The sequence below is a fragment of the Adiantum capillus-veneris genome, chromosome 1, assembly GCF_014529385.1.
Source record: "Adiantum capillus-veneris isolate H3 chromosome 1, ASM1452938v2, whole genome shotgun sequence".
NCBI classification, from domain to species: domain Eukaryota; kingdom Viridiplantae; phylum Streptophyta; class Polypodiopsida; order Polypodiales; family Pteridaceae; genus Adiantum; species Adiantum capillus-veneris.
The window spans coordinates 122022417-122039882 of NC_140931.1; the positions used below are offsets into that span (position 1 = coordinate 122022417).

A 17466-nucleotide genomic window follows, 5' to 3' on the forward strand; every position below is an offset into this window, starting at 1 on the left:
AACGGTCTTACCATGTTATGCTATGAAAATTTAATTTGATACACACATATGTTCCTAGAGTGATGTCTCTTGAATTTCATAATAATCTTTGAGCTAGCAAAATAGTTCTCTATTTCAAGGTTTATGTATCAAGATGGACATACTCCATACAGACATGTGTATTTCATCGTATAGATTTTATCAGAGCATATACTTATGCATTAGTATTCCCTGACTATTGGATATGCATTATCTTTGTCATAGGGACAATATTTCATCCTATTGTTGCCACCATACTTGAAATAAGGATCAATTTCTTTAGGTCCTTGGGGTTGAAGTCTTTGGAGCATGGGAAATCGAGTCCTCATAGGGTTCGTGATCATGACAAGTAGAGGACAATCACTAGTATATTCATAATAGCTACTCGTCTCCCCAAGATCCCTATGCAAATATGAAAGATCATTCTCCCCATCATAGTAGCTAGCTGTAGGAACCAGACTTATAGTCTTGTTACCCTTGTCTTCAAGCACTACATCCACGTACCTTAGAGTAATAGCTCTAGGGAGAGGTGGTTGTGCCCTAAGAGATGACAAGAGTGGGTTGAGTTGTTGAGCTCCCTCCCCCCCCCCCCCCCCCCCCTTCCCCCCCAAACTTGTTTAGCACCACGCCCTTGGTCTCGCACCTGGTCTTATCTCTTACTAAGGTCATTTTCCTACATACTTCACATCAGCACCTTGAGATGTTCATTCGTGTTTTGCAACTCCCCATGGTGTGGTTATCTACACAAATTTCGTAGACATATGCTCTTGGGTATGGGGCTTGATTCCTCATATAATAGCTTTGTACCCTGGTTTCTTGCGGCATTCTCTCTAGCACGTGGTCCACTCTAACTTTGAATTGACATGTTTAGACTCTCATCCTTACCTTGGCAAAATCTACATCCAGAATTTCCTAAGGTGTATCAAGTTTATGGCTTGTCTATCCAGTTTCCCTCATTGTGGTGGATAGTCCCTCGAGTCATGTGAAGGACTTGGAGGGATTATGATTATGTGTCTTGTGGACCCAATGTGGCTTGTCCTCATACAAAATGGAATAGGGGTAGTCAACATATACCCTCCTCACCGACATCTCCCCAATTAAGGTTGGTAGAAGGGGTGAAGGAGGAGGAGGTGGCATGGGAGTGACTTTAGGCCCTTGTTCGTACTCTTTGTGGGTTTGAATCCAAACAATGAGAGTGCAAAACATTCTAAGCTCCCAAATAGATACTGATGGAGATGCCACCGTAGATGTGGAAGCAATTCTGGTGCCATATCTTAGATGTGTGAAGTGCTTCAAAGTTCCCTAGTCCTCTTTTCTCTTGCCCTGAGGTAAAAAGAATTGTGTTTCTTTTTAGGATTTTGAAGGATTTTCTTGGGTTTTTATGGATGCTCAAATATGGGTCGATATTTACTTTGGGTGCTCAAAATATGCTTGTTACAGTCCTTGGACGGAGGTCAAACTTTCTTGCTATGACTCAGGTCATTTTGGGCTGTAATCAGGTGCTCAGATCGTTTTGGGGCACCAATAGCAGCTCAAATCCCTTTGTGGACATAGTTTTTCATCACTAGTATGTTCTAGACCTTGAGAGGAGAGCCCAAAAGGCACAATGAACCAAAATTTTGCTAGAAAACTCTGATTGCCATGGTAAGAAATTGCAAGGTTGAAGGCCTCCATGTACTAATTCACTAGATCCTAGATATTGCTCATATTTTTTTTAGAACTATAGTTTAAATGAGGCTTTGAGCATACATATGTGTCTCCAAAGGTCCAAAGGCAACACTAACTAACTTTAGGTCCAAAATCTCCCCTATTGCCCAAAACGATCACAACACAACATAGTTGATTCTAGTGCTATTATCCTATTTTTTATGAAAAAAATTCTCTTTAGAACTGAGTTTAGTTTTGATGAAGACAACTAACCACTTGTTTTTGAATTTGGAAGTGCAAAAACAAGAAAAGTTAGTTTTTGACCCATTTTCTTTAAAACTTTGTGCAAAAATATGAAAAGGCAAAATTTTTTGAACACTATTTCCTATGCACTTAAATAATCGAAAAATTATTTACATTCAAACCTAGACCGATCCTTCTCAACCTAACCTAATTGGTGGAAGAAGATCTGAACCACACGCGTTTTTTAGGGTTTGTGAGCCTCCCACAACTCAAAAACCACAATTAATCATAAATCTTAATCTAACCTAATCTCATGAATGATGATTCAACCCAATAAGCATGCAATGCAAGCAACCATGCATCATCCTAGGCTTTGTTCTTTTTTCATTCCCGATAATGGTGCCAAAAGAAGGTTTTGCAGTCGTGGTATAATAGCGGTGCACCAACGTAACCGACTAAATTGTTGATTCAATGAACTTGGAAGTTGACCCTAGATTAGTCTAGTGCAAAAGCTATCTACACACGACACTAGATTAGATTTCTGGAAAGATGCATCTAGACAACATTGCAAGCTTAATTGCACCTACTCCACTTTTCATGGTATAGGGCACCTTGTAGCTGTTGGAGTGATATGGGGTGCTTCTAATAGAGTTCGAGCGCAGTCCTAAGCCACCTTTGGAGGGCCTTTGGGAAGAACTCTAACAAGCTGATGAACTACAGAGTCCACTCATGCTGCGTCTTTGATTTAGTTCGAATGCTCTAGACCAAAGACCTTTTTCGGCAAAAGGGCTCTACAGGCCTTGAGGATTTAAATTACCCTTCCGTCTACTAAGTGATTGGCTACGGTGCTCATGCGTGAGAGGTTCCGTGCATTTCGAACCCAACGGTTCGAGAAGGAAAAATTACGACGTCAGAGAAAAACTCTGTAACGCGAAGATGGCCAACAACGACGACGACGACTACATGGGCGATCTCTCGCGCTTTCTACAGCCTCATGAGCTATTGCCGTCTGTGGATAATCATGTTAGTAGCCTTCTCACCCGGAGAGAGAGAGAGAGAGAGAGCGAGAGAGCGACCTCATCCACCTTTTGAGCAGGTTCAAAAACGATCTTTTGATACGTCCGAGCTGAGCAAGCAACAAAGAAAGAAGCTACGGCTTGCACAACAGCAAAAGGAAGAAGACCAGAACCGTTCAGAAGGATTGGGATCCGCCATCTCTTCTTCCAATAAAGGCTTCAAAATGATGCAGCAAATGGGATACAAACCAGGTATTGCCCTTGGCAAGCATGGGCAAGGCAGCTTAGAACCCATCAATGTGGATGTGAAGCGGTCACGCTCTGGACTGGGACGTGATCATGTAGAAAAAGCACAAGAACAGTTGAAAGCCAAACTTGCAGAATTCAAGCATGATATGGAGAAGAGGAAGCAAGCAGAGCTGAAATCTGAGTTTCAAGAACGGAGAAAAACCTCTTGGAAAGGCAGGAAGATAGTGCGTGACTATATAAAAGCGCAGACTGCACTTCAGCATTTAGAAGATGTCCAATCAAGTGTTGAGCTTGGACAAAGTCACAAAATAGCTATGCTAGAAAGCACAGAACTGAAGAATGTGTCAAATGAGAACATTGAAGAAAGTGTTGATAATGAGGATGAATCAGAGGAGGAAATAGAGCTACAGGTTTGCGAGTTGCATTTTAACTTTATCTATCTTGTCCTCTCGTTGGCATTGGGGTGGGTTGAAGAACAACCACCGTGAGTCTATAATTTGCACTTTGCTTTAAGGAAAATTTGGGACTCTCCTGGGTTCATTTAGGAATGACATTGTATCTTATTTTAGGATTTGAGAGATTTCACTTTTGGCTCATGTGCATGTTGTTGTGAGTTTTTGAATTTTAGGAATCAATTATTTGCATTGTCTCATATCCTTGGCGTAAATGATTTTATAGTTAAGCTTCTTTTGCTTAGCTCTTTGGTTGAATTCATTCTTAAGAGAAGTCGTTATCCAACTTAAATAATATATACCTTTAATAAGTCTGTTACTCTATTCAATAATGAATATGCTTTCTTTTGTATGCATCCTGATGACTGCATGTGCCATGTTTGCCTGACTTCCCTCCACTTTGACTTCCCTTCTTTCATGAATTCTCCTTGTTCTCTCTAGGCTACTTTTACTGATCCTTGGATTCTCCATCCATGCGACTAAGGCAGTACTGAATTTGGGATGGAGTACCCTTGGTAGAGTTGGTATGGGATCTGGGCAAGTAGCAATGACCCTCTGTGCAGACTGATGGGGAGCCAGTCTCCTTCTTTGAGTACACTGTTCACGTTGGGTGGCCAATTCTTTTGAGGCAGCAGCACTCCTCTTGCCGCTTTGTGGACATGGGAAGGTAGGCGGCATAGCTGACTTAGGATCCAGGAGAGTGGATGTGGCCTTGTAAGACTACATGAGCTTCTATCTCTTTTCTCAAGTATTTTGTGCACATCGGGGATCCATTTTGCTTCATATTGATAGGGCTCCCTACCGTATAACATGTGGAGGCTAGCGGGAATTACTTGTTGGCACTGCGGCTGCTCAGCCTTTGGCCTGGACTTGACTTGACTTGTTAACGATGTACCTTAATAGACTCTTTTAGGTTCACTCTGGTGTAGGTTGTCACAAAGTGATGACGTGTCTGCCTGAGAGCATGCGGGAAACCCTAGCCCTGACTGCTGCTAAAAACTCTAATTCTGCAAACCCTAACCCTAAAACCTGCAAACCCTAAAATCTGCCAGAAACCCTAACCCTAACCCTAACCCTAAAACCTGTCCTAAACCCTAACCCTAACTTTAAAACCAGCGGATGAAAATCCGAAAATGGCGCTGGCTGAATTTGCGGCAGTTTTGTTGTTGCTTTTGAGTCAACTTTTGCTTTATTCCTCCATGCAAATTGTGTGTGTGTGAGAGAGAGAGAGAGAGAGAGAGAGAGAGAGAGAGAGAGAGAGAGAGAGAGAGAGAGAGATTATTTGCTTTATTTTATTAAAACTCTCTTGTGTGTGAGAGAGAGAGGATTTTGCTTTTGGAAATGAAGCTTTTGGGGCTCTGCTTTTGGCATCCCTTGTAAACAATAAATAAGCGGTTTGGGCTTACACTCTGCAGAGCATCTGGACGCAGAGTCTGAGAGTGAAACCCTAACCGCTCTCTTGTACTTTGACATTGATTAATACATAAAGAAATACCGAAAGGGCGCCAGTCTTTGGGGTTAATATCTCTAGGCTCGGAACTCCGCCGGGTCAGTGCAAGTCTATTGTGATCTGTGAATTGTGTTGAAGTGGTTATTTGGTGCTGTCGTGATTGATTCTTGACTTGGAGTGTCCAAGTCTGTTACAGTGGTATCAGAGCACGGCCGATTTCTCTTCTACGGGAAATCCGATCCCCAATTTTTTTTCCGCGGCACCTATGGCTTCATGCAAGGATCAGTCGACTCCCTCTGCATCAGGAGATGCGGGCAGGGATCACAACGAAGATTCTGGCAGAGAGTATGGCCTCGGCCTACTCAAGCGGAGCAAAGAGAGATGAAGCATCGTCAATTGATCGGCGATGCAACAAAGATGATGCTTAGTTTTGCAAAGGATCCGAAATTGGCAAAATATATGAGTGGGACTTCTTTTCAGGAAGTGCATGCGCAGTGGCAGAAAACCACAACACCACCCCCGAAACCCGCTCTCAAGAAACCTTCTGATCACAAGCAATATTCAGAGAAGGAATTAGAACAGGTGGTTGATGCACGGATTGCTCAGCTTTTTGACACACAGAAGAAAGCCAAAAAGCAGAAGAAAGACTGACTTTTCGGGTTGTTTGGGTCGTCAATCGAAATTTGACAAAGCAAAGAAACAGAAGAAGCATGTTCACTTTGAAGGAGTACCCAGTGCTTCTTCTTCTTCTTCTTCTTTTGACAGTTCTTCTAGCTCTTCATATTTGAGCGAAGAAGACAGAAAAGGCAAAAAGCGAAGCAAGAAACAACGCTTTGGAAAGTGCGAGAAAAAGGCAAAGAAGTCTAAATCTTGCCCAGTCACTGACAGTTCTACAGAGGACTCGTCTACAGACAGTTCAGACTCCGATGACGGAAAATTTTATGCGAACAAGAAGAATTTTTATAATGCCAACCAGTATGACTTTCTGGAAGATAAAAGCAAGAAAGTCCGAGAGTTGAAGGAAGGTGGACAATCGATGAAATTTGACACTTTTTCAGGATACTTAGATGCTTCGAAAGCTTTGTCTTTTATATAACAGTTTGACATTGCTTTCACGGGAGGACGCTACTCAGAGCACTCCAAGATTCGGAGAGCTGCCTCTTACTTTAAGGAGAATGCTCGAACTTGGTGGTCCACGCTTCTTTTAAACAAGACTGCGCCAGTTAAATGATTGAAATTTAAGAAGCTTTTTATTTCTTCTTGGTTGACGCAAGAGTATGAACGCGATATATGAGCTGCTTGGAACCATCTTCGGATGACCAAGAGAGATACAATAAATGCTTACTGTGAGAGATTCTGGAGCTCTTTTCTACGCGCCTCTTCATTCAAGAAGATCTCGTTCAGAGAACAGATTGAGCGATTCACCTTGGGTCTACCTATAGAGATCCGAGATCACTGCTTGGAACTGAAGTCAGCTTCTATTCAAGAGTTGATGAGTCATGCGAAGCGGGGCTTTGCCATTCACTCTGGCAGTCTGACCTACCCCATTGATGAGGCCATGACACAACGAGCCAAACAGACTTCTGGGAATGAGAGTAGAAAGAGAAAGAGCAACCCAGAGAAGAAGGATGCACGACCCAAGCTTACTCCTCAGGAGCGAGCTCGCTTCATCAGGGAGGGGAAGTGCTTTGGATGCGGGGAACATGGACATATCTCCGCAAAGTGCCCTAACAAAGCACCAAATGAACAAGATGAAGAAAGGCCAGAAAGTTAAAAAGCAGTTGAGAGACGTGGCAAAAAAGGCAAATAAAAAGCAGAATTGGTACCACATGGCGTGGGACCTGCACCGAATCAAATGAATGAAAGTATAAACTTTGCCGCTTTTAGGGCAAAGTGAAGGATCAGGAAGCTCTTTTGAAGGAGCCAAGGCCAACTTCTTTTCGCTTGAAATTGGCGGCTCGATTTGGAATTACGCCCGACAGACTGACGCCACAGGCGAAGGTAGTTCGACAGGCACCCGGATACGGGATGTTGCCATTACACCGAGCATTGGCAAACTTCGTTTGCAATGACAGGGGTGTTTAGGGCACGCGAGTTGACGTTCTACTCGAATCCCTTGGTACCACAAGAACTACGCCGTGGTTGACTACCGGGCCGAGAAAGCGACTTTGACAAATGAAGGGCTCAGAGATTGTACTTTATGAACTTCAGTTTCTTTACTAATTCTTTTGGGAGAGAACTGAACGATGGATAACCGTCGAATATGTTTTGACCTGAACAAAAGAACGCCAAGATTTTCTCCACACTCATGCCTATTGCTTTTTAGAGGGCCTGAAGATCATACCATTGATCCATACCATTGATCTGATACCTGGAAGCACGCTACCGAATCGGCCACCTTACCATGTGAGCCGAGCATTGAATGAAGAGATTATGAACCAAGTGAAAGACCTCTTGGAAAAGGGTCTTGTCCAGCCTAGTACTTCACTGTATTGCTCTCCAGTGCTGTTGGTTTTGAAGAAAGATGGATCTTGGAGAATGTGCATCGATTTTAGAGCTCTCAACAAAATCACCATCACGAACAGATTTCCGATTCCTAGGATCGATGATATACTCGACAGATTACAGGGATCCTCGTGCTTTAGCAGGATTGATCTGAAAAGTGGATATCATCAGATCAGAATCGCGCGGGGAGACGTCTACAAGACAACTTTCCGGACGACTTTTGGGTTATTTGAGTTTTTGGTGATGCCTTTTGGCTTAACCAATGCTCTTGCGACATTTAAGTGGATGATGAACAAGATTTTTCGAGAGTACAGGCTATTTGTTGGCACTTTCTTTGATGATATCATTGTTTTCTCCAAGAATGAGGCAGAACACAGAGATCATCTGCTTCAGAGATACACTTTTTGGGACACATTGTCTCAACAACAGGAGTGCAAATGGATTCGGCCAAGATAGACACTATCCGTGATTGGCTTGATTTGAAGAATGTCGATGAAGTTGGAAGCTTCTTGGGACTGTGTTCGTACTACAGGTGGTTCATTCGAAAGTTTTGCAGAGGTTGCTTCCCCTTTGCATATCTTGACACAGAAAGGAGTCCCTTTCTCGTGGGGATCCACAGAGGTGACTGCCTTTCAGACATTGAAAGCGAAATTGACTACGGGACCAGTTTTGACTTGGCCGGACTTGTAGAAGTCATTTGAAGTATATTGTGATGCTTGTGGTCGTAGTCTGTGTGCGGTCTTAATGCAAGAAGGCCATGTCATTGCTTACGAGAGCCGATTGTTCTCAAGGCCGGAGATGACAGCACAGATTTATGAGAAAGAGCTTTTGGCGGTTATCCATGCTCTTACTCAGTGGCGGCATTACCTACTCGGAGCAGATTTTACTGTCTTTATAGACCATCAGAGTTTGCGCTACTTGTCACAGAAGCAGTTTTCGTAAAAGCAGATGTAGTGGGCGAACATCTTGTCACAGTTTCACTTCCAGATTGTCCATGTACAGGTACAAAAGAATGTGGTGGCAGATGCTTTGTCTCAGAAGCCGTTGGTTCTGGCTATTTCCGTGATACATCATAGGAGCTTCGAGGATATGGTCGACCAATATGCCACAGATACAGATTTTGTAGACGTTTCCACATAGATACGGGATGGGGAGACAGCAGTAGGATACTCCATTCGGGAAGGCTACTTGATGAGAAAAACCATGTTGTGCATTACACAGCCGTTGAGGGAAAAGGTTATGACTGAATGCCACTGTCCACCTTTTACGGGTCACCGCGGCATTGCTACCACCATGAAAGGGGTAGAGAGATACTTCTTTTGGCCGGAAGGTCTGCAAACCCTAACCCTAAAACCTGTAAACCTTAAAATCTACCAGAAACTCTAACCCTAACCCTAACCCTAACCCTAACCCTAAAACCAGTCCTAAACCCTAACCCTAACCCTAACCCTAAAAGCAGCAGATGAAAATCCGAAAATGGGGTTGACTGAATTTGCGACAGTTTTTCTGTTGCTTTTGCGTCAACTTTTGCTTTATTCCTCCACGCAAATTGTGTGTGTGTGAGAGAGAGAGAGAGAGAGAGAGAGAGAGAGAGAGAGAGAGAGAGAGAGAGAGAGAGAGAGAGAGAGAGAGAGAGATTATTTGCTTTATTTTATTAAAACTCTCTTGTGTGAGAGAGAGAGAGAGAATTTTGCTTTTGGAACTGAAGCTTTTGGGGCTCTGCTTTTGGCATCCCTTGTAAACAATAAATAAGCGGTTTGGGCTTACACTCTGCACAACATCTGGACGCAGATTCTGAGAGTGAAACCCTAACCGCTCTCTTGTACTTTGACATTGATTAATACATAAAGAAATACCGAACCAGAATTGCACCTGTTCGTTATTCCCTTTGAGGCGTAACCATGCCGAATTCTTAGAACGGAGGTGGTCAATCTGATGATGCCCTTACTCTCATCAAGGAGAAGATGGCCACACTTTCCACAAGCCTCGCATCACTTGACACTCGTTTGGATCAGATGCAGACGCAAAACACTTCTCGAAGTCGTCCTGCTGCTTCTCAGACGACACATGTAGCATCTTCCACACCTTCTTCTGAAGCTTCAGTGGACGAACTGAACGAACCAGATCCAACTGAAGAGGTAGACAATCGCGAACTTCAATTACTTTACAAAATTTTTAGTGTTGCACGGAAGAAGAAGCTTGATGTTAAACTGTTGGAACCGTATAATGGTCGCCGTGACAAGTGCATGGTGGACCAATGGCTATTCAAAATGGAGGTCTACTTATCAAACACAGACTTGGACGAGAGTTGTCACAAGGCGGGCACCACGTGCCAATGGAAAAGAACAGACTGAACAGACTTTTAGCACTTCATTAACAATTGAACCGAGAGAGAGAGACGACACGCGACACGGAGTGGCGTATTGGCCCCAAACCTTGGCGCCCCTTTCGGTATTTCTTTATATTGCATCAACATAGTACAAGCCGGTACTCAAGACTCTGCACCTTCTCCAGGAAGCATGCTAGAGAATGAGCCCTAACCTCATATTTAAAGGCCCTTGGCCAAAAAAAGCAATTACAGTGAAAAGCCTTCAAACTTAAAAGCATCTGGTCCAAAAGCAAAGCCAAAAAGCTGCCAGCGTAAATCACGGAAATCCGTACAACCTGCCACGTCATCAGCCAGCTCAATTTTTGAAAATCTCCCTACTGCCCTTAGGGTTAGGGTTAGGCTTTTTGCAGTTTTAGGGTTAGGGTTTCCAAAATTAGGGTTTTAGCAGTTAGGGTTTTTGGCAAGAATTAGGGTTAGGGTTTCTGCTCTCGGGTAACCACGTCATCACTTTGTGACACTTCTTCTGTTACTTGTTCTTCTTAGGGTTTAGGCCCCTCGGCCGGTAGCTCCGTTCTTCAGTAGGTCGACATGTCAGCAGTTTGTTACATCTCCCCTTCTTGAAAGAGAGTAATCGTCCTCGCTTACAACATATCTGCAAAACAACTCAAGTTAGCTCAAAAATTTCTGAGGGTCATTCCGAGGGACATTTTTGCTCTTTTTATTAAGGAGTTAGCTTCTCCTTTCTGCTCTTTGATCAAGGAGTTAGCTTCTCCTTTCTGCTCTTTTGATCAAGCTTCTCCTTTCGGCTGTTTTGATCAAGGAGTTCGCTTCTCCTTTTGTCCAGATCGGAACTCTTGATATGCCGGGGTAGTAAAATTAGCCATCACACCCAGACCGTACTGATCTTCCACGGGTGTCTTGATGCACTAAAATTACATACCCAGGCAATCTCATCCAATTAGGAATATTCAGTAATTGGCACATCACAATGCAACACAAATGCTTACATATGCATGTTACAAGACACAACAAACAGCGCCGCTGAGCACTCCCCCGAGACAAACGGTCTGCGGTATGAAGCCACTCAACGACTACCTCGTCACTCCCCCCGCAAATAACCTAAAAAGATCCGGGCCATGAGCTCAGAGGACTGTACAACCAAACGCTCCCCAGACCGCAGTCTGCGTCGCTTGGAGGTTCAAGCATACAACCAAACGCTCCCCAGGCATCGGCCTGCGTTGTTCGGAGGTTTTCGAGCATACAACGAAACGCTCCCCAGGCATCGGCCTGTGTTGTTCCGAGGTTTTCAAACATACAATGAAATGCTCTCTAGGCATTGGCCTGCGTTGTTCCGAGGTTCAAACAATACCACAACAGTATTTCTCACTTCTCCACCCGGGAGTAAAATCACCAATCGTTGAAACCAGTATCAAACCAGAGTCAAACAATTCAAATTGGCACCAAAACAGGTTCAAAACAGATACCATCCATTTCAAACAAATTCCAAACAGGATCACCAAACAAGATCAAACAGAACTCAAACTTAAAAAGCAATCTCAACATCAGTCGAGCTTGAAAAGTCGACCGAATTTCCATCTTGAAACCTGCACCAAAAATTAGGGTTAGGTTCCTTCCATGAGGTCGTAGCCGAGCACAGCATGGTCATCAGCTCTTGGACAGACAGTGTTTCTTTGGCGGCGATGGTAGTTCCAAGAGATAGCAATCACACCGAACCTCCTAGGTCATCTGCTCGTGAAGAGACATCTACTGAGAGATGTCGATAAATTTCAAGTTATAATCTGCTAGGGTTTCCATGGCAAGCATTTCAGGATACCCCACTCTGCCAGAAGTTGCACTCCGAAGGAAGATGACAGAAACCATATAACCTCGGTCAAAATTTTTCTTGAAAGCTTGCCAAGTCCTTGGAGTGTGCTGCTTGGTAGCTATAGACATCACCATCTGTATGGCACTGGTTTTGTGAAAAACAGTGACTTGAAACAAATCTGGATCCTTCTCTTGCAAGTGATCTTAATTGGCTTATGCCCTGTAAGACATGAGCGGTGAAGACGGGAGCGCGCCCGATGCACGATGAAGTAAGGGTGGGAGTCGCTAATAAGTTCGGGTTGGAGGGCGAAGATACCCTCAAATAAAATTCCAATAGCTCTGTCTGCTCTTTTGTAGGACCGGTATGCTTTCAGAAAAGCACACGCCTGATGCTCTGATACCACTGTCACAAGGCGGGCACCACGTGCCAATGGAAAAGAACAGACTGAACAGACTTTTAGCACTTCATTAACAATTGAACCGAGAGAGAGACGACACGCGAACGGAGTGGCGAAATTCCACCCGAGAGAGTATTGGCCCCAAACCTTGGCGCCCCTCTCAGTATTTCTTTATATTGCATCAAGATAGTACAAGCCGGTACTCGAGACTCTGCACCTTCTCCAGGAAGCATGCCAGAGAATGAGCCCTAACCTCATATTTAAAGGCCCTTGGCCAAAAAAAGCAATTACAGTGAAAAGCCTTCAAACTTAAAAGCATCTGGTCCAAAAGCAAAGTCGAAAAGCTGCCAGCGTAAATCACGGAAATCCGTACAACCTTCCACGTCATCAGCCAGCGCAATTTTTAAAAATCTCCCAGTTGTCCCTAGGGTTAGGGTTTCTAGAATTAGGGTTTGCAGGTTTTAGGGTTAGGGTTTCTAGAATTAGGGTTTCTAGAATTAGGGTTTCAGTAGTTAGGGTTTTTGGCAGAAATTAGGGTTAGGGTTTTTGCTCTCGGGTAACCATGTCATCACTTTGTGACACTTCTTCTGTTACTTCTTCTTCTTAGGGTTTAGGCCCCTCGGCCAGTAGCTCCGTTCTTCAGTAGGTCGACACGTCAGCAGTTTGTTACAAGAGAAAAAAGTTGCACTTGCTAGTTATCTCTTCAAGGACATAGCATTGCTTTGGTGGCAACGACAGGTTATTGATGATAAACACACACCTTCTTGGGATAAATTTCGACGTGCTATTGGCAAGGCGTTCAAACCTGCCAATGCAGATTTTCATGCCCGGTCCTCTCTTCGCCGCTTGAGCCAAATAGGTTCCTTGGCCGCGTACATCACACAGTTCCAAAGGCTAACTCTAGAGATAGAGACCCTTAGTTCCTCTGATAAACTTCACAGCTTTATCTAGGGACTCTAACCCAACCTGAAGGACGATGTGCACAAATACAACCCTGACACCTTGGATGCTGGAATGGCCTATGTGGAGCGTCTTGGCGATAATCGACACCCTACACCGAGTTTTTTCCCTGGTGATAGATCTTCAAATAGCGCTCGCTTTTCACAGTGCGATCGCAGAGACAGCTATAACCAAAGTTAGCAACATCAATCTCAGTTGAGACAGCAAGCGAGAGCACCTTATTCAGCAAGATCAACAATCTCAAAGCGGATCTTCTTCAAATGTTGCTTCACTTGATCGTGGTAAAGGACGTGATTTTTCTCAAGATCGGCTTCCAATACTCAGCAAGGCTCTTCGTCAAATGCTTCTTCGACTTTAAAGAAGGATGGTTTACGTACAATTTGCGGTAGTGAACATAGATGGTATCAATGTCCAAAGAGACCAAATCCGTCTAACTTGAAAAGAAATTCCAACACGGAAACATCATCGAATTCTGAACAATCAGCTTCTGCTAAGGATAACGGAAAACCTGCGGTCAATACAATTCGTGTCTTAGAGGATACGACTATTCTTAGAGGTACAATTCTTCAGTTTTGGAGTGTCACGTGACACATCCAACCCTATGTGTCCGTGGACAAGCTACAGTATGATCAGGGTTAAGTCAGTCCAGTCAGTCTAGATTTAGTAGTGATTTGGCACTTTTGTGAGTCTATTCGTAGACCGTGCATGCCCAGACACTTAGTGTAGATGCATATCTATCCTGTGGTTGCACACAACATGATCATAAGCATTCCCATGAGAATCCATCAGAATCGTTCAGGAAAATTTTCCAGTGCATTTAGCCTATTTTACCTATTTTTGACATTTTTCACTTATTAATTTTAAGTGCCTTTTGTTGGAAAGTAGGTAGGGCAAATTGAGTAAGTTTGTGTATAAGCAAACCTAGGCTAGCACTAATTGGCAGAAGAGGCAGCAAGAGCACCCGCTCAACAGACAACTTCTCAGCAGAACCCAAGAGGCATAGCGTTTTCTGCATCAGCAAGACAGCCCTAGCGTTTTTCATCTACAGACCGGCCTTGGCGATTTGTGCACAGCAGATCAGCCCGGCGTCAACACGACACAGCAGATCAGCCTAGCGTTTTGCATTTGCAAAACATCTGGCGATAGCAGCACCATTTTCAGCCCTAGCGTTTTTGATTTGCACATCAGCCCCGGCGTTTTGCAGATTCACCGCGATGGAACATCAAGAACCACCAGCGTTTTCAGTTTTCAGCCCTTAGACACCGCAGATCAACCCCCGAACCTCGTAGATCTCACCTTCCCGCAGCAGTTCCTCGCCACACGGTCAGTTTCTGCAAGGTTAACAGTTTCAGCCCGGAAAACGCAGATTTCAGCGTCTGCGTTTTCAGCGCGTTGTCGTCGCATCATCGTCACCGACATAGAGTCAGAATTCAGCAAATAAAGATTTGCAGATTTCAGCCCTGCAGTTTCAGATTTCAGCCCGTCTGGTCGTCGTCCTCATCGTCGGCAAGTCCAAGCATTGTAGAGATTTGTGCAATCATAAGTAGACCGCTCTTGCCATAGAGAGTGGGGCCTTCGGAGGAGGGTTTTACAACACACATTTCCACAAGTACTATTGTATTTTTGCTAAATATTATGAGAGAATTGTCTTATAGATGCTCTATAAGCTGGTCCATAAAGATGTATATTATTACAAGAATTCAATAAGAGAGAGAGAGAGAGAGAGAGAGAGAGAGAGAGAGAGGCTATGCATATTCTCTTCTCTCTCTATCTCTCAGTCTCATACACTTTCACGTACAGTGTCCATTCACTTTGTTTGTGATCATAGCACTCTCTTATTAAGAACGGAAGGCTCTCGCTTCCATGAGAACGAAAAGGAACCTTGAGCACAGTTCGGAGCACTCATCTTGAGCAAAGCGCAAACATTCATTCCGTTGCACCTAACATTGGTATCAGAGCTTTGGCAGTGTTTTGTATCACTCAAGGAAAGAACCACAAGAATCACAAGATTTTTTTTTTTTTTTTGGCTTGTTGCAGTCGCACAAACCCAAGTTCTCTTGGGCATGTTGATTCCTAGTCGTGTTTTTGAAGAGTGACAGGAATCCGAGGAAAGAAGGGCTTGTCCAGCCTCCCCTTGTGCCTCTTTTCACTCATTGAGAGCGGACCATGCACTTAGCGGCCGGCCAATCAACGTGAAGTGGGAAAAAGCAACCTTGGTGTGAGCGCAAGGCTCTAAGGGGTGTGCCCACGGAAAGGAGTAGAACTCGGGTGAAGAGAAGATCCTTCTCAAACACGGTTTGCAAGCGAAAGAAAACCTCAAGAACCTCAAGAACCCAAGACCCTCAAGAACCCAAGCTCCTCATGAACTTAAGAACCAAAGATCATAGTGCATGGTCATCACCCGAAGCGGCATGGATACGTAGCTTGGAGGTGATGAGCGTGAGAGAGGCGAAGAAGAATTTTCCCCACCAGGAGTTTTTTCCGATCCTCCCCCTTCCCCATCTACGCCAAGGATTGCACTAACTCTTATGGAGGAGTTGGAGCAGATGTTTATGGAAAGGAGGTTAGAACGCGAAGCAAGACATGCAGAAAGAATGGCAGAAATGGAACGCAGACACGCACAAAGAAGAGCAGAAAGAAAAGCAGAAATGGAGCGCAAACACCAAGAAAGGATGGCAGCCGCCGTCAAAGGAAAGAGTGACCAACACATGAAAGAGCTCTTGCGACTCTTTTCTATTGTGCAGGCGCAGTTTGCACAGGCTCAGGAAAAGGAGACTCTCGTAGTCTCTTCTTCTCCAAAGCAAGACACATGATTTGCATGATGATTTGAATGACAATGATTTGCATGATGATTTGAATGACAATGATAAGCATGAAGAAATGCATGACAATGACAAGCATGATGATTTGCATGATCAAGATGTGATTTCTCACGAGCATGATGATTTGCATGAAAAAGATGTGATTGTTCACAAGGATGATGTGTTAGTTGATGCTTTTTCTAGCGAAGCTAACCTCGTTACAGATTCGATCAATCATGGCTTTCGAGTCGAGGTCCACAGATCCCCCACAAGAAGATTCAATAGGTCCCGAAGAACCGATCTTGGCTCTCGAGCCTAGGTTCAAAGAACCCTCACAGGAAGTATTATGTGTTCGCATGATTAGTATGCACGCATTGTACGAGTGTTTCATTCGTGATCGTTTCCTGTATTTTCGTCAGCATCTGTATGAGATCCCTTTTACTAGGCATGACATATTGTATGTTGAGCACGTTTCACTCATGGATGAGCACGAATATATGCGGATTTTTCATGAAAAGCTGAAAAGTATGCATTAAAGAAAGTCACATTCCATGTCTCTTCCTTGGCATGACACAATTGTAGAAAGAGCACATGAAAGGATGAGCACCAAGCATGGGCATTTCCGTTGTGAATTGCCACGGTTGATTGCTTTAGATCCGCACAGAAAGATTCGATCTCATGGTTTGCGTGTGTGTGGTGAACGGTTTGGCACTCCGTCTATTTGTTCATCTACATTGCATGCACAATTTTTAGGAAGACGAGATTTTTTCGAGTCACTTTACATGGAATAGGTATGTTCATGGTTTTGTGTTGAAAATGGTTTCAGGAATTTTCAACCATGAAGATACTTGAAGAAGAAAGAAGTATGACTCTCGACGAAGTTGAAGCATTGAAGGAGCCACAGAAGACTTTGTGTCGCTTTCGGCGCGGTCCAAAGAAGCAAGCGTTGCAGACCTTTATGAAGTTCAAGTACTGCACGACCCACACATCAGAGTGGGCCGACGAAGAGTCCCTTCCAGGATTCCGGATGCTATTGGCGATCTCCCTCGACGCCATACAGTTCGGTACCAGTACCTCACTTTGAAAAGGAGGGGATGTCACGTGACACAACCACAAGCTACAACATGATCAGGTTCAGTCAGTCCAGTCAATCTAGATTTAGAAGTGATCTGGCACTTTTGTGAGTCTATTCGTAGACCGTGCATGCCCAGACACTTAGTGTAGATGCATATCCTTTGGTTGCACACAGCATGATCATAAGCATTTCCATCAGAATTCTTCAGGGAAATTTTCTAGTGCATTTAGCCTATTTTACCTATTTTTGACATTTTCCACTTATTATTTTTAAGTGACTTTTGTTGGAAAGTAGGTAGGGCAAATTGAGTAAGTTTGTATATAAGCAAACCTAGGCTAGCACTAATTGGCAGAAGAGGCAGCAGGAGCACCCGGTCAGCAGACAACTTCTCAGCAGAACCCAAGAGGCCTAGCGTTGTCTGCATCAGCAGACAGCCCTAGCGTTTTTCATCTACAGACCGGCCTTGGCGATTTGTGCACAGTAGATCAGCCCGGCGTCA

The 17466-nt window shown here is 44.0% G+C and overlaps 1 protein-coding gene across 2 annotated transcripts in view; it reads left to right on the forward strand.

Moving 5' to 3' along the window:
* The first annotated feature begins 2710 nt into the window (after positions 1-2710).
* LOC147465464 (D111/G-patch domain-containing protein) overlaps positions 2711-17466 on the forward strand; it is a 39835-nt gene continuing 25079 nt past the window's right edge. The window contains exons 1-2 of one of the 2 annotated variants that reach the window (XM_086520317.1): positions 2711-2931; positions 3005-3583. In XM_086520317.1, coding sequence (XP_086376443.1) covers positions 2845-2931; positions 3005-3583 — 666 coding nt within the window. In that variant the 5' untranslated portion in view covers positions 2711-2844. Of the gene's footprint in view, positions 3584-17466 lie in introns of both variants that reach the window. The other variant, XM_086520309.1, reaches the window with a different exon arrangement.